Source organism: Amblyomma mixtum, chromosome 6, assembly GCF_055824585.1.
Source record: "Amblyomma mixtum isolate Tamu chromosome 6, ASM5582458v1, whole genome shotgun sequence".
Lineage (NCBI taxonomy): Eukaryota > Metazoa > Arthropoda > Arachnida > Ixodida > Ixodidae > Amblyomma > Amblyomma mixtum.
The window spans coordinates 138,246,010-138,266,154 of NC_143017.1; the positions used below are offsets into that span (position 1 = coordinate 138,246,010).

Genomic DNA, 20,145 nt, shown 5'->3' on the forward strand with positions numbered 1-20,145 from the left:
TAGCCAGGACACGAACAGCATTCTTCAGTTTTTTTAGTGTGAGAGAGCAGACAGTGCAGCAGAATAAGATAGTTTTGGTATCTGAAAGCTACACCTAATGCTGGCCAAGTGCTGCATATGTCAAAGTTTCCAGGCCACTACATGAGTAACTATAGGTAGTTGCTGGGTGATGTGGAGCTTATTAGCATCCCTTGGGCTTTGAATTAAAGTTAGAGGCACTCGTTTGCTGCGTAGGTAAAGTGTTCTAGAACAGCGTGGGTGGCTCTCCCGGCCCCATTAACTTTTGGCTCGGACTACACATAATTTGCAATTGCATATGGATGCATATGCAGCTATAGTAAGCTGAGCACTTGCAGAGTTCAAGTTTTTCAGCTAGATTATTGGAAACGCAGGCCAATTTTTTATTTATCCCCGTACCCTACAGGGTTATCTGAATGTTGCTTTTTTATTTAAGTATTTGTGTAATTACGGGCTCACTTTCTGAACATCGGACTTAGTGACTCCAAGGAACGCAACTGCAGTCAAGGTCCGTAATACGGGCCTTGGTTGGTTTGCCACAAAAAGAAAAGTAAACAAAATGTCAACGTATTTGGCGTGACGACGTCGCGGCTGGTAACACAGAAAATTACGATTTTACAGCGTAGCTGTGCTGAACGAACCGCAAAGTTGGCGAACAAACGCGCTTGTCCGGAAAGACGCAATAAAAATAAAATCGGCCGTCCTCTTTCGTTTTTTCCTTTTTGTATGCAGTTTAGACCTCAGGGTCATGCAATGCGTCATTACCATTGCACGATCGACAGGCATGAAAAACAGCGCGCAAGCATTCTTCCACGCGCCCGAGCGCGCAGGTGTTTTCCCTGCAAGGCGGGACACGCGGCTGTCGCAGCGCGTCCAGCACGGCAGAGCGCGAACGTTGCGAAAACACCTGCTAAAGCAGTCAAAGCAGCTGTGAAAATGCGGTTGGCAGCCGCAGGCCTTCGCTGAAACGCCGGGCTTTCGTTGCATGCGCGTGAATGCGCGCACCTCCTCTCGGTCCTCCACGAAGGCAAGGCCAAGAATTAATTTCTGTCAAACTCAAATTGTTACCCGGCCCACTGCGGAGAAATGCTACGCCCCCTTCGCTATCCCTCGTGCATTGCGGACGTGATTATGCGAAGAATAGTCATCTTCCAGCTCTTTTAAACGACTCAAAAGGTTGCCTAGACGGAACGGTTTCGTTTGGCAAAAGTATTCAAGTCATTGTTTAAGCACAAATTTGTACAGACCACGGATCCCTTTGCATGCCAAGAAACAAATTCTGCCCGGAGGACGTGCTTAGGATGGGTGGAAAACTTCAAAGGGATTTCGTATTTGGTTGCATTACTTAACAGAGTTTACCCGAGGATACCTTCAAGAAAAGTTTAAGCGTGCACCATTTAGTCTTATCTTTAAAATTTTGCTCTACTTACAGCTAAAAGCAACCAGCTGGGAAAAAAAGTTGCCACTCGTTATTCAAATCCGACATCCCTGCCGGGCCCCATTGTGACGTCAGAAGCGTCAATCTGAGGTGGGCTGTAGTTTTCTGTAATTGACGCCGCCATTTTTGACGAAGACTGACACCTTGGTAAGCTGCCACTCAAACCATCGAATTACCGCTCCCGCTACAAAGCGCGCCACGCGCGGCCCTAAATACCGTTGTCACGATCGCGAGCAACGAATGGGGAGGCTTCTGATGCGTGCGGACGTTACGCAAATGCGCGAGTGCGCTGCGAAGCGTGCGACTCCTTGACGAAAGGAGGAGTTTGCGCGAGTAAATTGACAGGTGTGGGTTCCCCCGCCGCGCTGCCGCTGCTGAGCGCCACTGGTCTTTATTTTGACGGCGAATGCAGATTTTGCTCCTGTTCAAAGGCCGTAGCAGGCAAAATGGTTGCGACTTTGGCCGTGCGGTTTATGCTTGGGCAAAAGTGTGAGCGCCCCCGGTCAACTCCGTGCCGTACCCACGCGGGGCTGGGAACTCGCAACAATTTGGGCTTCCAGCGCGATAAAGCGGGCAAGTACTGTGCGATAAATCATGCACTCATGGCAGTGTCTGCACGAGCAGCATTCCGCCGTTACCGCGGTGTCGCAAAGGCGCGACGCCTTGGTACGGACTGGTTGCTTATTTAAAACAGGATTTCACAGGAAACCTGTTTCAAGATTCTAATCAGTTTTAAGCGGCCTCGCGATGTGCTGCGCAGCGTGGAGTTTTTCCTGAAACATTTGTTTCAAGGATTGCAAGGACGGTTGATTAACGGTTCTCTTCACTGAAGGGTTAGACCCGTTTATTCACATTTGTTGCGGAAGGTCTCAAATGCGTTGGTGTTGCGGCCCCTTTTTTTTTTTATTCGTTTGAGCTATTGTTGTGCTCGGTAGCATCGCTCAAGGACGCCTGGTGAACGGCGTTATTCATCGAGCGCGACGTGTGGGCGAGATCGGCGCCTCATCTTCTCGTATCTGGCCTGTTTTCATTTCCTGCAGAGAACTTCACACGGTGGCTAGTGACGCGTTCACCTGCAGAGCGAATGGATCATCGACTCACGCAGTGATGTCTGCAGCCGCCAATGTGTCGACGTCGGGATAGTGATACGCGCATCGCCTCGTTCGGGTGAGTGAGCACGTTCTAGGAACTCGCGGCTACGAATCGCGCCGATATAGTGACACACTGTAAGCACGACTTTTCCTAAATGTTCGCTCGGCGGAGTTGGTTTGCTGTCGATCGCTGCAGTGGAAACATTTGTAGGCAGTTCTTTTTCATGGAGTGGTTACAGTGGGCTGGTTTGTTCAGGCGTTTTCTATTGTGGTTGTGGTCGTATGACCATGTGCTATTAGCCTGCGGCCCTTGATTTTGTTTCTGTAATAGCGTAACGCCATGTCAAGAGGTAGCGTCGCAACAACTTCAAGTTCCTTTAGAGTCGGTCTTTTTTTTGTGTGTGTGAGTGAAATTTTCTTAAGCATAAAATTAGCTGCTCGAAATGTAGTCTACCTGCCGTCTCACTACTGTCACCGCGCAACTCTTATGGATTCACGCCCAATTAAATGTCCCGGGACAGGGCTTCCTTATCACTGATTTCGAACGCGTGATGAATTTGGCAACATTAATTGAAAACTGGGTACACCAGTACACCAAGATTTTTCTTTGAAGCTAACTAGTGGGTAGTTTAGTTTGGCTAAAGATTCTTCAACTTGCTGCACCACCATTCCGTCAAGGCTAAGAAGCAGCTGCAGGGTAGTGTAGTACCTAAGCTGACTTTCATGCTGTTTAAAGGTATCACATGTTCTGCCACAGTGTATGAAGATGGAAAGGTATGTTGCAGAACAACACGTATAATTGCAGATGCATATTTGTAATCCTGTAAAAAAGAAACGGATAAAAAACAGAGAAAGGGAAAAAAAAAGATACGGGCAGGAGGCAGGACCTGTTCGTTTCTTTTTTTTTCTTCCTTTTTTTCTTTCTTTTTTTCTTTCTTTATTTCTGTTTTTTTTTTTTACTTTGCGCTTTTCAGTATGATTCTATCTGTTACCAGATCAAGATCGGCAAACAGAGACAAGCACCTTGCCAATTAATCCACCAACACAGAGACACTTAGATAAAAAGAGCCCAAAAAACAGTTACAACGGAAATAGGCAAGACAAGCTTTTTTTTTTTTTTGTGAAACAACATGCATATACATATTTATTAGCATACGTGTATGGGTGGGGTCCAACCAGTCGCACTTGTAGCACTTTTTGTATTGCTAAATTTTTGTAAACATTAATTAACTAGGTGTGCACTCACTTCACTTAGAACAATCAATCCAGCTTGAAGGTTTCATCAGCATACAGTTAATTAATGCAGTCACAGTTATCTTTTTGCAGGGGTAAGTTTTCGCAATGAATTTTCTCGTTGTTTTCTTTGTTATTTTACAATCAGTATACAAGTAATGATGCGGTGACAGTTATCTTTTTGTGCAGCTGAGTTTTTGCAGTAATAAACTTTCTCCTCTGTTCATGGAGCAGCTATCCAGAATTTTGCCTTGACATTCAAACGGGAGAGGGGAAATGAAAGTCAAGGAGGTTAACGAGTCATGGTGCTAGTTGTCAGGGGCAGCACAAGAACGTTGTGGACCACACCGGATGTAGCGCTGAGAAGAGTGCAGTGTGCGTGGGAGGGGGGCACTGTAGCCACAACAGTGTGCTTGTCACTCAAGTCTTCATGTGTGAAATGTTGCAGCCAGCCATGAATATACGCTTGCCCTCCACTTTTGTGTGATTTGATGGCAGAACATTAATGCCGGTATATCCGTACACGTTTTCACCTGCGTGCATAATGTATGCATTCCTTGCCAGTTTAATTTTCGGTGTAAGTTTCAACAGTCATGCATGTCACAAAACATCTGCACCTATTCATTAGTGCTTCTTTTGTCAAAAATATGTCATGTGCCTGTTTTTGTTCTCACGGAAATTAATGTGCAAGTATATTCATTGAGTGATTTTCTGTAGTGTTTTACTAAGTTACCTGTCGCAAGGTGCAAGCAAGCTCCCCATTAAACCACGGCACGAGGGTAGGTACATGGGGGATGGTGGGGGCGGCGGCTGATGTGCCGTGCCACACTGGGTGCCACTGACCGTAGTGACGCCTCTGCCTGTTGGCTACTGTGAACATGAGGAGCAGTATATAGACAGTGAAAGAAAAGAGAAAGAGACAAATTGAATGTGTTGGGCTATTGATGTAGATTTGTGAAAGTGAATGAGCGAAAACTTATTTTTCTTAACTTCGGGCCTCTTGCAGTCCATTAAGAAGTCGCAGCACCTGACTTCCTCATGGAGCGAGGGTAGCTGGGAAGCTATGGTGCGCTACAGGGATTTGGAGCACTGGACTGTGTATTCCCTGGAATCACAGTATGCTCCTGACTGTTGGGGTCTATAGTTCATCAAAAAGCATGCGAATGTCATTAACCAGCAACCTCAGCCTTGCTGCAGCTTGCTGTTGAATAAAGCTTGACTCCTTTGCCATTGCATCTTTCTTCTTCAGTTGGCTGCTGAGGAGGCCCCGGCTGGCAGCTGCAGCGTGATGCAGGAGGCATCGAGCAGGGGCGACACGGTGGTCAGCATGCCTGGCCTGCAGCAGCCACTTGGGGGCAGCGGAGGAGGCAGCGACCACTGCTCGGACCAGGACTCTGCACCATCGAGGGAGTCTTCGCCTGCGCCTGTGGCCCCTGCATCCCCGTCACCATCCCCCCTCGCAACACCCGATGGCCAGACCCAAGCCCAGCTTGAAGCCGACAAGCGAGCAGTCTACAAGTTGGTGAAAGCAACCTGAGTCACGAGATTTATTTGGAATGCATGCCTGTCACATGCTGTGAAACTTGAGGGTCTGCAGCCTGTTATGTTTTACTGGTTCCTTTGTATTCCTCCGTGCTTGCAGTTCATTTTGCTGCTTTGGTGCCTATATTTGTTTGGCATGCAATTGATTTGTTATTTTGACTGTGCTGTCTATTGTTTTCTTTCCTATTTCATGAATTTGTTGCTTCTTTATTTGAAATTAAAAGTTAAATACTGTCATAGCTAGCGGCAGTGCATGCTCTGTGTTTCCTAATATCCTACAGGTGGTGTCACCAGTCCACCCCTTGGGTTTGCAGTGGGGGTTTGATTCACATCCTTGTCCCAATTGCGATACTGAGGCCATGAGCAGTGCTCATAAGAAGCATCAATCACCACACACAGGATGCGTTGCTTTATGTAAAGTGTGTTAGCGTTCTTTAGTTCTCCTTTGAGCAGTTGGAGAACCCCTGTGGTGCACTGCCAATGGACGGGCTCACCATAGTCCTTATTGTTGCCTTGTCACGGAAAATCTTGCTGACCACATTTCAGTAGAAGTAAGACTTGCTTGGCCAGCATGACTGTGTCTAGCTGATTAGTGAGCCCCCTCAATTTCTTATACATCTCTGCCCTGAAAAGCTGCTCTTTCATTGACAGATCTTCATGGACGCCTGAAACATTGCATGCAACCTTATGCCCTTCTGTAGTGGTCTGTCTCTTTGTTTACATAGCTCATCTTGCAAGCTGTGCCATAGTCAATGGATAAGCAGGAAACGTTAGCTAGGGCTGATTCTCACTGCCTTAGCCGCCTTCCTGTTGCACTAAAGCCACAGCAGAGCTTTGCCCCTTTCAGGCACCCTCTGTTTCCCCTGCTTGCCTTGCTGTTCGAAAAGTGCGAGCGGGCCACCCAAAGTGCCGAGGCCCCCTGCTCCGAGAGCTTCAGCACCGACATCCAAGCGTTTGTGCAGCACCAAGAACAGGACCGCAAGCCTTTCTTCAGTGATGACCCCGAAGTGGATGGCCTGGTGAGCGCCTACAGTGTTTTCGTTTTACACACCATTAGGACACGTAACAAGCATTATGGAAGTTTTCTTATTTTACACAAGGGACTTTCTGTGAGCTAGACAGAATCAGCATTTTGCATAGTATATCGTGACAAAAAACTCCCATATTTGCCTGCTGGCCGATGGCAGTGTTATCTAGATGGGACACAGAGCAGTTGCTCTTGAAAATATGCCTGCTCGCTCCATATGGCCAAATGAACCAGGCAGGCCTTGGAATGGGTGCTGTCATGAGAGGGTACAGTGCCGCCGTAGTCGCATATATTTTTCCCTGGGGGGGGAGTTAAGCGTTAAGGCCAGAGCCTACTGCCATCCAGATTTAGCGACTAGAGTCGAATCCCGCTACAACGAAATTCAGGAGACCTAGGAAAAATTTCGCAGAAGCAAGAGCTTCGTTGTTGTGAATTTGGGCCAGAACATTAACAGATTGGACTGCATGGTTCATGAAAAATGTTTATTTTTGAAAAATCTGTCAGCTTAGGTCGCTGTTTCAAAGTCAGCACCATGGCGCAATTTTCGTGGTACTCTGGAAGTCGTGGAGAAGGGACATACACATAGTAAATGCAACCACAACATTTGCTATCAAACGGTCTTTTTTTTTTTTTGCTGCACGTGTTATAAAACACTCCTACTTTCATCCTTTGAGAATCCATACAGAAACTGTGCTGGCTGGAGGCATTTTGACGTCCACTAGACGCGCCTGCACCCCTGTCACTGCGCGTTAATTAAGGGTCAGATGCACCTCAAAATCAGTGCTTTAGATGACTTGGCAGAAATGTCATATGTATTAACCAGGATATGTATTAACCAGGAGAAAAACAATGCAACTCCATGAGACATATTTATTCCTCATGATTTTGCGTGTCTGAACTGACAGCACGGTTCCACTGCTTGAGAAGCTCAGGCTGGCGGTACATAATACCATATATACTTGTGTAAAGGCCGTGCCCCCAGCTTTTCAGCCGGTAATTTGGGGAAAAAAATAAATCAATAAAAAAGTCAGCCAAAGTAATTGTTTCTTGTGTGCTTAATTTTTTTAGTATTCCTACTGCTTTTGCTTAGCTTGTTTGACACTGCTTTTGCTACGAATGCTTGACACTGCTTTTGCCAAGCATAATCTTTTTTTTGTTAAGACAACAATAGCAGTGCTTTATATGCAGGCAATTAGAAGGGTTATTCATGGGTTTGCAAGCCTTTGAGTTGCTGGTTGTGTTCAAAACGATCGTGCAATGTATCACGTGCCTGAGTTCGGTGTTGTAAGTGTGCCTCTTTTCTGTGAAATAAAAAATTCGTAGTATGCATATGTGTCGTGTTCTTTCTTGTGCTGTCTTAGTTGCACCGCTGTTCTCTTGCATGTTTTTCCATCGCCACGGGTTTGTATGTAAGTTCGATATATGCAGGTTTGACTGTATTGTAAAGGCTGGCCTTGACTTTGCCGCCCCGTGCAGATGGTGAAGGCGATCCAGGTACTTCGCATCCACCTGCTGGAGCTGGAGAAGGTGCAGGAGCTGTGCAAGGACTTCTGCAACCGCTACATTGCCTGCCTGAAGAGCAAGATGCAGAGCGAGAACCTGCTCCGGTCGGCCGACTTCCCGGGCTCGGGGGGCCACTGCGAGGGGGGCAGCCTCAGCGACTCGGCCTCCTCTTCTTCCTGCTCCTCGCCCCCTCCACCGGCGCCAGTTGGCAGCAGCAACCCGTCTCCCCCTCCTGCCCACTCCCTTGTCACTGCCACACAGGTGGGCCCCAGCCCCTTGGTTTGCGCCCAAGGGTTTTTGTGCCCGGGGTTTAAGTCCTGGGCGGAAATAGTACACTAGGGAGGCCCTGAAAAACCTTTCGCTAAAGCTGCCATTACCGCACTGCACTTTCATTTCTCCAGTGCGCTTATGAGCATGCCCTCCTCTATTCTTCAGTAGGAAAACTGGCAATGCCGCCGCGGTGGCTCAGTGGTTATGGTGCTCGGCTGCTGACCCAAAAGATGCGGGTTCGATCCCGGCCGCGGCGGCTGGAATTTCTTTGGAGGAGAAATTCTAGAGGCCCGTGTACTGTGCGATGTCAGTGCACGTTAAAGAACCCCAGGTGGTCGAAATTTCCGGAGCCCTCCACTACGGCGTCTCTCATAGCCTTAGTCGCTTTGGGACGTTAAACCCCATCAACCAACCAACCAACCAACCAGCTTGGTTTTTTTTTTTTTTTTTTAGAGCTGTATCAAACGAGATCTCGATGCAGTAGGAGTTACAAAGAACGGTGAGGGAATGAAAGAAATACAGGATGGGCTGTGAGAATGTTTCAGGGCCTCTTTAATGAGTGGACTGGTTTGTGGCATGCTCTCTGAGGGGCTTTTAAAAAACCTTGATTAGTAAGTAAAAAGTATTCCCTCTCCTGCTTGGATATAAGACATGTCCTCGGTATTTCGTAAATAAATAAAATAAAATAAAATGTATTCATGGGTAACATGCTTAAAAAAAAGGCTGGAGGTGACACTTAAGCTTCGTCTTGGGGCTATAACGCAATGACGTTTATGGGAAAATGTCTATATTTGCGGAACTGGTGGTTCTCAACTTTACATTCGTAGATCCCTGGGAGTCCTCATACTATACCTGTCGCAGTGCTGCAGCTAAGCGATGCACCTCTGCCTTGCGTTGGCGGGTGCTGCCACCGTTAAGGCTTGTGAGACCTAGGTTGTTCTTCCCGAGCAACCTCTCCCCACCAATCATTAATTTAACTGCCACCTGCCATAGTGGGCAATTTGCTCACAATCCAGTGGGCAGGTTGTGATGACGTCACAAAGTCACGTGACTTAGGTGCCCCCCCCTGCCACTTAGATTGGTCCTCCAAAGATTTTTCGTGGTTTTTCGCTCGCAGTCAATGGTACTAATGACAGCGCCAGTTTTTTTGCAACACAGTGCCCTTAACGCTGTCGCTTTAATATGTATCCAAGACGGGAACGGCACAAAGAAGAGGAGATGGGGGGGGGGGGGGGGGGGGGAGAGAATTGGTGACAACTTCCCGCATCTGCTTGCCAGGCACTACTAAATGCAGGAACTAAGGGCACTTGCTGGAGAATCAAATCACCTCGTGAACAACTCAGCATGGGACCTGCTGCTCCTCGCCTCCCCTTGGTGCAGTCACTGATCCCAGTCTGGATGAGCTGCATGCAGTGTTCTTACCATACGGTGAACTATAAATTCTGTGAACTATAAATGTTTTAAAGGGGCCCAGAAACACAATCTTAGTTAACTGTTTTGCCTGTTGATTGCATACAGTGAGTTATAATGGTGCTATTAGCGTCGGTAATACCGCGTATATTCCGTTTTTTAATATTTTAATGTCATCCCAAAAACAGCTTCACGGCTCTGATGGTGTTGCCACACAGTGGCGGGTTTTTAGCAGCGGATATGACATCACCTAGCGCAAGCTTGATGATCGGACAAACAGTAAATATACTGCAAATTGTGTGAATAAATAGCGACACATTTTGCCACCTGTCTGCGTTTTATATTAGATCAACAAAAACAACTTGTTTGTCTTAGATAAAAGCCCTGCAAAGCAAGTAAAATAAAAATACACCACCAGGGGCGCTCAGTCTCAGCAAGAACGAGTTACAGAGAGCAGGCAATCATGGAGTACAAGCTTCCGCGACGTGCTCTGGCTGGCTGTTTTGATTGGTTGCGCCAGGTGCCGTCATTGGGAGAGCGAAATAGGAGTGGGAAGCCCCGCCAAAATCGAGTTGAGGGCAGCGTTTTGTTTGCTTGTATTTTGAAATTTCTCCACTGAATAACTCCCGTTCCTGTGCATCGATTCCTGTAATTCTTTTTAAGTCAGCATCTGTGTGACATAAAGAACCCACCTGAAGTATAGCCGGTATCCCCCCAGGCAGTGTTTCGCAGCCCCTTTAACGCAATAGCGTGAAGGAGCATGAAGGCTCCCGTTCTGCAGAAAATCCGTCAGCATCAATCTCGGCATTGAGTGAAAAAGCAGGTGGTTCAGGAAGAGCAACCTGGGTCTCGCATGCCCTACCGGTGGCTGTATTTGAAATAGCCACTTGCTGGGGCTGTGGCGCATCGCTTAACCATTGCACCACTGCACCAGGAGTGGTATGAGGGCACCCCTCGATCTATGAAGGTAGAGTAGAGATTAGCCAATTACTAGCGGTGTGCAGGTATTCAAAATTTTGAATACGACTCGAATGTGTTATACTATTCAGTTAATATTTTTATTCGAGAAATTGATATCCTAGAATTTTTGAATATTGGCCTGTGATAGCATACAGTTCTGACATTCATAAATTCGACCATGGCAAAACTGTAATACTGTATATACTTGTGTAAGGGCCACACCCTGATTTGCAGTGCATGATTTGGAAAAAAAAAAAAGTCAGCCATAGGAATCGCTTCATGTGCGCATCATTTTGCACGTGTCGTTCCGCATGCCATACACCACCTGGAACCTTGAACCATGCGGTGCCGCAGGGCTGCTCACTAATCTTTTGCGCTCAGTATTCGCAACAGAAAGAACTAGACATTGTGCTGTGCAGAAAAAAAAACGAACGTGGTGCATCCACACTAGCAGCGTGTTTCTTAGCAATGGATCTAGTTTGCGTGTGATGCAGATCACAGGCAACTAGTACATAGCTCCACTGCATTACACAAGTGAACAAAATAAACATTCTCTAACTCCTTCTGGCCGTAGAGAGAGTGCACTTAGAAACGTGCCATCAACATGCTCTGTCGTCGTAGAGCGAGGTGTCGCAAGAATCGCGATGCCATCGGACAAGATTACTTTTGCCTTTGTAATTTTTTTTAACGTTTCAAAGTGTGGCTGGCTGTATCGTCATGTTGCGAGAACCTTTATACACATATTTTAGCAGACTTGGGACACCAAAGAAATCGCGGGGCATGGTTTTTCAAATTTTGTACTGAACCTATTTTTTTAATGCAGAAAACATATTCCACGTCTCGCGCACCACATTTTCACATGCTTTTGTGTCCTCTCTTTGCAGCAACATTTTTGCACTAGCACTGCAGGTCTCGAAGACCACCCATGTCTTTGCAGGCCTAAACTTGCATATTATCCAGGCATGCTTGGAAGAACAGTATGAATGAATAGGAATGTATACCCTACATATAAGGAGGATACAGTAAAACCTCGTTAATTTGGCCCCTGCTAATTTGCAACTTAGGACTGCTGCCGGAGTCCCGCCAAACACTCATGTAAGTCTACGGTGTCGGAAGCTCGTTTATTCGGACGCGTTGGGGCAGCTGGCGTTGTTTGACTCGAGCAGGCTCCGAAAGTGGTGCCACTGTGTCGAGGTTTGACCTGCTCGACAATCAGTTGTCCAGGTGTACTTGTCCGCAGGCTTGCACTGCATATTACATTGTTTCTCACGCCCCCTCTGACGTATGCACAACGGCAGGTGTGTTAACGATAGGCAGCCCCCCCCCCCCCCCCCCCCTTTAATCAATAGGCTGAGAGAGTGTTTGCCAGCATAGTTTTGTTTTTGAAGCTTCGCCGCCAGCCGCGACAATAGCTGCTATTGGCTGCGTGTATCAGCCAGCTAGCCGAGCCATGCACTGTTTCCAAAGGTGTCTTGCCGCTTCTGTGCCAATGCGCGCTTCTCTCGCTTCCGTCTGCTTGTTATTTTAGTTCTTCCAGTGCACTAAAACTCTGCGCTCATCATGTGCTGTTCACCATTTGTGCAGTGAAGCCTCCTCACGTACGGGGCCACATGCAGAGAAGTTCAAGTGCAACCGCTTTACACTCTTACAGAAGCCGCGGACACCCTTGCCATTATGGAGCAGTTTTGCTTCCATTACTTCTGATAGCGTGCGAGAGTCAAAGCATTTAACGGTTTTTGGGAAATTTTGGGGAGGGGCTATTCGAGAATTCAACCTTTGGATGATTTGGACGTGTTTTCTACTCCCTTCAAGTCTGAATTATTGAGTTTTTATTGTATAGCCTCAGTAGAATGAGGTGCTTCTGTGGACAGTTTGTAGGAATGCATTTCTGCAGCAGTTGCAGCCACTTTTTGGAGTGCATAGCTGCAATTTTTCTTTTCTGTTTTGTAGAAATAAGTTGTTACAAGATCACTGATGTGCAGGTAGCAAATTACTCTCTTAGAGGTAGTTTGTCTTGAAAGCAGATGCAAAAAAAGGGGGGGCATATAAGGCGATGTGTATAACATTCCATTTTCCCTTTGTTCTTGTTTCGAATACCTTTTTGTGCTACATGCACATCATGTGCATGTGTTGCATGACTTCCTTGTGGGAACCACGCAAGCACTAAGAGCTACTGCAGGCATAGTGATTGGCCATAAGCATTGAGATGATCAAGCACATGTAAGCAATGCACAGTAGAGAGAAGTTGTGAAGTGTTCGTCCGGGAAAGCGACAGCTTGTGCGAGCGAGCCGGGTGAATGGCATATAGTTCGTCCTCTCGCCACTTGCACCTTTTTGTAGCTGCACGTGGCGACGCAGCCACCATAATCTTCTCAAGCCTGCCTTGCACACACCTGTGTGCACACTGGTGGACTGGCGCAGCAGTGAGTGTAAAATGTGCGAGTAGAAGTTGTTTTTTTTTTAAACCCAGGTCATAAATTGGGGGTGTACAAATTATGCAACGACGCAAAGTATGCAAGTCAGTATGGTATTTTTGAACCTCAGTACTACGTACTTCAAAGCTGAGGAATCTATTGAGTATTTGAGCTTAAAACGTGAACGCTGACAGTGCAAGAGAACTTTGATTTGGTCGATTTGACAGTTAGTGCAGCTAGTTTTATCTAGCTAAATACAGTCTACAGTGTAATGTCAAGTTTTGACCAAGTGGTCAACGTTTGGTACACTGCACCAATACGCTGTCACTACCAGTAAGCCTGGCACTGGTGCAGTGGCACAAGAGGCTGATCATGCTGTTGCCATAAAATTTGCTTGCAGTCCATTACAGCCACTTCATTTCCAGGATGTGCCATCAATTTTTAGTGCTCATGTGCAGAGCCAGTGATGCTGTTGGGTTGTTGTGTAGGTGATGGGAGTGCTTGGTTTCACTGTCCACACGCTGCTGACTGACGCCCCTTCCCTCTGCTGTTTTTCTGCCCTCTGGTGGTGGTGCAGGGCAACTGCCTGTCAGCTTCTGCTCTGAGCCCTGGTCAGGTGGTCTCGGGGGGAACAGTGTTCCAAGTTGTACACACCACGTCTGGGTTCGTGGCACAGCCCATACAGGTAGGGAGCACGAGAAGGGCACAGCAAGGCTCAGGGTATCTAGGTTGCCAACCCTTGGTCTAGAGCTTGGAAGTTTCTGCCGTTCCGCCTCCGTTTCCTGAGCAGAACTGTTTTTTCTTTTGGCTGCTTCTAGTTCCCACTGCCGCAAAGAAATGGAAATGACAGAAATAGATTTAGCTCCTGTTTGTTATCCCACTCAAGTTGTTGTAAGGTGCTGTTAATCATATGCAAGAGACAAAAAATGAAATACTGTGAAATACAAAAAACGGGCACACTCAGCAGCAAGGCACAGGGGAAGTGGGATTTACCGCAGTCTGACACGAACACTCGCCAGTGTGGCTTGAACTGACGACAGCGCCGCAAAGCATTACTGCCGGAGCTGAGACAGTGCTCTCAGTATGTCTGCGACAGCTGACGATAGCTAGAGTGCAGTTCAATGTGGCTTGTCTTTCACCTATGCCTGATCAACGGGGAGAGTGCATGCTCTTGACGAGCCCGTTTCGCCGCGTTCCACTCGTGGCTGCGGTCTTGCAAGCGCTCAGAAACACATTGCAGTTTGCTTATCTCAACAACCAGACATGGCGTGCGACAGCTCATGTTCCTTTTGAGTTAGTCCTCAAAGCTGCCATGTGAAAGAAGTAAAGAAGAGGAAAACAGAGCAGACGTGGTTATGGTTTTCTTGCTGAGGACATGCGCAGCTATTTTGCCCCAACATGCCAGAATGTATGACCTCCTGCACGACGTGGACAAAGCAGGAAGCTTGGCACTAACCTGCAAGGAACCTCCATTTCGCGCTCTCAGAGAAAAAGGAAATCAAGAACCTGAAACACTCTGACCGGCAGGTTTATTTGTTATCCAACCTTAGAAACACCACGAACCCGCGTTTTTGCTTTATTTTTCGTAACCTTAATTTCTTTGAGCGGCAGCTTTGATGCCAAACTCGAAAGGCGTGTGTGAGACGGCAGCCACAAGCAAAATGTGGTGAAACAGGCCCAACGGGCCACGCACTCTTGTGGTCAGTCAGACACCAACAAAAGACAAGTCAAATCGAACTGCACTCCATCTATTCTCAGCTGCAGCAAACGTACCGAGGGCATTGTCTCAGCTCCAGAGTTCAATGCTAACGGCGCTGGCGCCAGTCCAAGCCACACTGTCAAGCATTGGTGTTAAGCATGCTGACGGCAGTACATGTGAGTCAGGCTCCTTTGTGAAGTGTTTAGAGTGTAGGCTACATTAAGTATGGGAAATCTTGCTTGCCCTAGAGACTACAGTAAACTGGGTGCTTTAATGGTCTCGTGTGAGCATTGCTGCATGCTGGTGCTTGGCAGGCTGCATTTTTTACTCATGTGGTCTGTCCCATTGGTTGGCTTCTTGTGTGAAACACATCTGTTTTTGTCCATGCTTTTTATATATATATGGCAGTCACTTTGAGATAGCAACATGGCTAACTGAGAACTAGATACAGCAGAATTTTGGTGATACCTTTTCAGTTCATGTGCTCAAAATTGGGAGAAATAAAAATGTCCTCTAGAAATACTGTTTTTTTTTTGTTTAATATGTTCTCGTATAACGGAATATTCTGGTAAGTATGCTCATATGTATGTTTTTTAAAATCTGGTTGTATGATATGCTTAGCATCCAATAACAGGAGCACTAACAACGAGGAAGCCCGCCCGGGGTTGTGCAACATAAGTAAAAATGCAGTGGCAGTTAGTGGTAGGGTGGCTTCTCTGCAATGCAAAAGTGCAGTGGGGTGCAGCATCTAAAATCGCAATGATGCGCGAACATGTAAGTAGGCAAAAAAAGCAGGGGTGCACAATATGGGCATGACATTGCCGGATTAGATGCATTGCGAAGTTACTTTTGCACTAAGGGCAACGCGAATGAAGATAGAAGCCTACAGTCAAATGTCGTCACTGTTCTACTGTGCTAGTGGCTTCCTGTTGAACCTCATTACAATACAGTTGAACCTCATTATAATGAAGTAGAACGAGCCCAGCAGTTGCATTGTTATAGCTATAGCTTCGTTATAGCCCATGTTGAACAAGCTTCCAACGGAAATGTTCATCCCTTCATTATATTTATTGTTTTGCTATAAACCGTTTCGTTATAACGAGGTTCGACTGTATACGTCTCTTGCATTTCCTGTGTCATTTACCATAATGCAGCTTGTTGACCTTTCAGACACACGCCCGTCTACATGCATTTGCCTCTGATAGAATGCCAGTGTGTCATTTATTGTTCCCTCGAAGTTTGTATTAGGCTCAAGAATCTGGTGAAACTTATCCTTTCCTGTTTTGCGTTTTAACATTGCGGACATGGTGTCGGTTCACTGTTCTCTTCTGGTTTGCTTTATTTAATGGCTAATACAGTGCACTGTATTGCTGGGGAACTGGCACCGTCATTGCAGTTGAAATATCATGACTCTCTGCTGTAATGTAGATAAGGCTTCACTTTGCACCTTTGAAGTAGCAACTTAACTGTCAAGTTCGAAATTGTCGGTGTATGGATCACCAGCCATATTGTGGTGGAAATACAATGCAACATATGCTGATGTACTGGTATTTATTTGCATGTTAAAGCCCAGGGAAATGGTTTGGAACCCCCCTCTCCATTGCAGTATCTTTCATAGCCGAGGTGTAGCTTTTGGGCATACTTGCAAACTGATGGCATTGTGAGGGATTTCTTCACTTGTGCTTTTGGCTGCTGTGTTGTTGGAATTCATACCTCAAAACTGCTGTTTTTCTCTTTCAGATTCAAACAAGTGCAACTCTGCCTGTGATAGCATCAATCCATGGTGGGACACCACTGTCTCAGATTGGTGCAAACATCTCCGCTTCAAGCCAAGACCATCGAGTCTCTAACCTCGGTTAGTTTCAGAAAGAAATCGGAACATGCATTTGGAAAAAAGAAAGCCTTTATGTGGCATTTCTGTGCACACGTTGTTTGTGAATTTTCTGAGCTGAGTGACACATTAAAATAAAGTGATTAAAAAAAAATCTGATACTTCCCTCTGTGACCTATTACTGTGAGTAAATCATTGTACTGACTACACTGTTATGTTGCAACTCTCCTAATTGTTCAACGTTCGTAATTCTGCTTTACTTTGTGCCATTTGTGAATATAGTACGCTTTTCTGTGATCTCTTTTAATAGTGTTGTTGAATGGATGTTGATGATGGTGTAAGTTGACGTAGTTTGTTGGCTTCTAACAGCCTACCCAAGAACTGCAGTTTTCTCGGTCTTTCTGTGTGAAATTCTGTGGCACAGTTCTGCATTTATTGTCTTTTAACTTGCATTCCGTAGAGCCTTGTGTGTATACAGTTGTTTTCATTGCTGTTGTCCTGTGCAATAATTGCAAGGCGGCTGTCACAGTTTCATTGTGGCCAAACTACTGGGCATAATTGATTGTCGTGTGCCTTACTTTGAGTATTTTATATGTATAGTTAAGGTTAAAGCATGAATCTTAGTAACCTTTCTAGAGTTGTTTTTGCTCATTATGTTGTGTTGCAAATTTGCTGTTGATATTCGGCATGTTCTTTATCTAGATATACTGCAAGGATAATGTCTCGAAAATTAGGAAGTGAGAGCAGCCACGATTTCTTCTTTATTTTCTCACCCGTGCTAAATGCAGTTAAGAACAGCACTGATGTTTCTTTTACTTTGTTTTGAATTTAGTAGTACTCGCTTTCTTTTCAGTAAGGGAGACATCAGAATTGTCATGCTGTTCAGAATGCTGCCGAATATTTTAAGTATTCAATCAGCACACCTCTGATGGATATCATTGTGGATGAAATGTGTCATAAATTTTGCGGTTTATGAAATGAGTGTGGTTGATGTTGACAACTGTCTACCTCCTGATATGTAGATTTCTTGAATGCGTGTTATATAAATCTGTCAGGTAAAAATAACAAGTGATCACCGTTTTATGTACACGTTTAGGGATAACTTGCATTTATCTGATTTAAGCTCTGTTGTTTATATTTTCAAAGTGACTTCAAGAAGCATGTTATTTTTTTGTACTGTACAGTGGTATCTCTGAATGCCTTGGGTGGTACAGGTCATGCACAGCCTTTGTCAAAAGTGAAAAGTCCATGGTGTTTGATTCTAAGCTTGAAAATGATGCTGTGAAGCATCCATGAAGGTCATTGACTTTTGGAGTGGTGAGGACGGAAGCTCCTCCCTCCTTCAAGGGGTTTGGAACACTGTTGATGCATAGTCTCACAATATGGCACAGAAGCAAACCCCTTGGGCTGTAGACTTTTGACAAAGGGTGGACGTGCTTTAATGTTGAACACTGAAGTGTAAGCAGAGCTATTTCTTTCACTCGCACCCAGCCCAACTGCAGCAAAGCTTTCATCTGATACTTGGAATGTTTTAAACTAGAGGCTGCTAATTCCTTTTCATTCCGATTTTGCTGCTTTATAGCGTATAGCATTTGCAAACGCACATTTGGATTTTGCGAAATTGGGCCTGTTGTCAACTTTATGCAGGTTCAAGGCCTCTCTCGTTAAGCGGAGATGACGATGAGGAGGACCTCCTGGGCTCCAAGAAGAAGCAGAAGCGCGGAGTGTTGCCGAAGCAGGCCACCAGCATTATGCGTTCTTGGCTGTTCCAGCACATCGTGGTCAGTTGCACTCTTGACATCTAAGTTTTCCGGATGTGGCTCCTTTTCTGTCCATGTCCTTTCTCGTCCTTTTCAGTTTCTGCCGCACTATTCTTTGCATAGCATGTCTCACCAACCCGCCCAAGCCTTTATGCTGCTTACACTTCCTTTTTGTGGGCTCCGATACTTTTCTGAGCTTCTCTGTTGGCATTCTTTCTTTTCTACTTTTTTTTAAACTGCACAAACTATGCCATTGCAAAATCGGCGCATTAAGGAAAGTCGTGGTGTACCTTGTTAGTCCTATTTCCCCTTATTCATTGCCTTTGCATATATCATGAGTGTCTATACTTACAGCACTTGTGTTATTGACGCTACTGATGTTGACTTTTGGCTGTCATGCTTATTCACTTCCACATCCAAAAAAATGATTCAGTTCAGATGTTGCGTTATAGTGAAATCTCGTTAATCTAAGCTATCATTCAATTAAAACTGATGCTGCGGTTCCATCAAACTCGTGTTCATTGAAACGAATGAGAACTTCTTGGAATTTGAATGCACAGAATGTGTGCTGCGGTTATTTAGAACAGGCCGTGCAGCTAGCATACCCCACCTGGTGAAGCATGCTAGCATGCCAGCTCACTTACAGCTCAGCAGTGAGTGTGCATGCCATTAACCATGGCAGCTGATCATGCGACTGCCCTGAGTGCACAGCTGTAGTGGTGTTGCGAGTGCTGTGTGCACATGCAGAATACCTTTATCACCAGTGACCATCAGTGCACGTCACTTATTTCCAACTGTGTTTTCGTTGCCCAGCATGTGCAGCTAGCCAAATCTTTAGCTATCTCACGTGAGCACAGTGTTTTCTATATGCCAGTGCTTGTGATGTAGCGAACTTGCAAGAATGTCTAGGCTAAGTGCCTGCCCACAAAGCATGCTCAGCTGGGAACATTGTCTGCTAGGCTAGCAATTCTTCCAGCCCCTGCCGTACAGAAGAGTCTACGTTCGCACAAGATAGATGAAGATTTGACTTACTGTACTAAGCACGTTGCTCCAGCACTGTCATGGTAACTTGGAGCACGAGTGAAGGCATTCCTCAGTCCATTCGCGTTTCATTGAAAGACTTAAGTGGAGTCCGGAAGGAAAGTGCAAAGGGGTGCAGGACTGGGCTGCACAAGACACAAAGCTTCGGTGCACACTGGTGACAGCGGCTGCTGCTGTGTGGGAGACTGTGTGCGTTAACGTGTTGAAGTCCTTGCAGCACATGATGGTGTTGCACACATTTAAAAAAATGTTGTCTCTCAAGTAATATCGACGTTTTCACTGCTTTCATATTTCAGCATAAATTGAAAATTGCCTTTGAAGAACCCTAAACCGCCCTGTAAGGGAAGGGATAAAGGAGGGAGTGAAAGAAGAAGGGATGGAAGAGGTGCTGTAGTGGAGGTCTCCAGAATAATTTCAACCACCTGGGGGTCTTTTAACGTGCTGTGACATTGCATAGCACATGGGCACCTTTTGCTTTTCACCTCCATCGAAACGCTGCCAATGCTATGGGGTTTGAACCCGGGTACTCCGGCTCAGTAGATGACCGCCTTAGCCACTGAGCTGCCACAGCAGGTTAATATTTTTGCAGGCCATCTACGTTTCTTAAGGCCTCGGCTTTAATTGGCTTGAAAATGCTGCTACTGCATTATAATTGTTTGGTTTTTTTGTTGTTTTTTTTTTGTGAGGTCCAAACTTCTCTCATGCTGTATTCATAGTCACATTGTGTACGCGTAGATATGGTATTTTAATTAATGGAGATTTCGCTTCACAGGCAAGTTTAACTGTGAAACACATATGTTTTGTTCTATGCATTTGTGCCTTAAGCCATGCTAGTTACATTTTTAACCATTTTGTATGCAGCAATCATTTGCCTTGAAGTTATGAGCATGCAATTGCAGTTCATGGTG

At 45.8% G+C, this 20,145-nt stretch overlaps 1 protein-coding gene across 6 annotated transcripts in view; it reads left to right on the forward strand.

Annotated features, from left to right (window-relative positions):
- The first annotated feature begins 1,133 nt into the window (after nucleotides 1-1,133).
- LOC149340558 (homeobox protein PKNOX1-like) overlaps nucleotides 1,134-20,145 on the forward strand; it is a 29,543-nt gene continuing 10,531 nt past the window's right edge. For 2 of the 6 annotated variants that reach the window (XM_089549373.1, XM_089549374.1), the window contains exons 1-8: nucleotides 1,681-2,029; nucleotides 2,497-2,623; nucleotides 5,030-5,298; nucleotides 6,170-6,341; nucleotides 7,826-8,113; nucleotides 13,484-13,591; nucleotides 16,346-16,460; nucleotides 18,084-18,217. In XM_089549373.1, the coding sequence (XP_089405499.1) occupies nucleotides 5,069-5,298; nucleotides 6,170-6,341; nucleotides 7,826-8,113; nucleotides 13,484-13,591; nucleotides 16,346-16,460; nucleotides 18,084-18,217 (1,047 nt within the window). In that variant the 5' untranslated portion in view covers nucleotides 1,681-2,029; nucleotides 2,497-2,623; nucleotides 5,030-5,068. Of the gene's footprint in view, nucleotides 1,604-1,680; nucleotides 2,030-2,068; nucleotides 2,290-2,496; nucleotides 2,624-5,029; nucleotides 5,299-6,169; nucleotides 6,342-7,825; nucleotides 8,114-13,483; nucleotides 13,592-16,345; nucleotides 16,461-18,083; nucleotides 18,218-20,145 lie in introns of those variants that run through there. The other 4 variants (XM_089549371.1, XM_089549370.1, XM_089549372.1 and 1 more) reach the window with 4 other exon arrangements.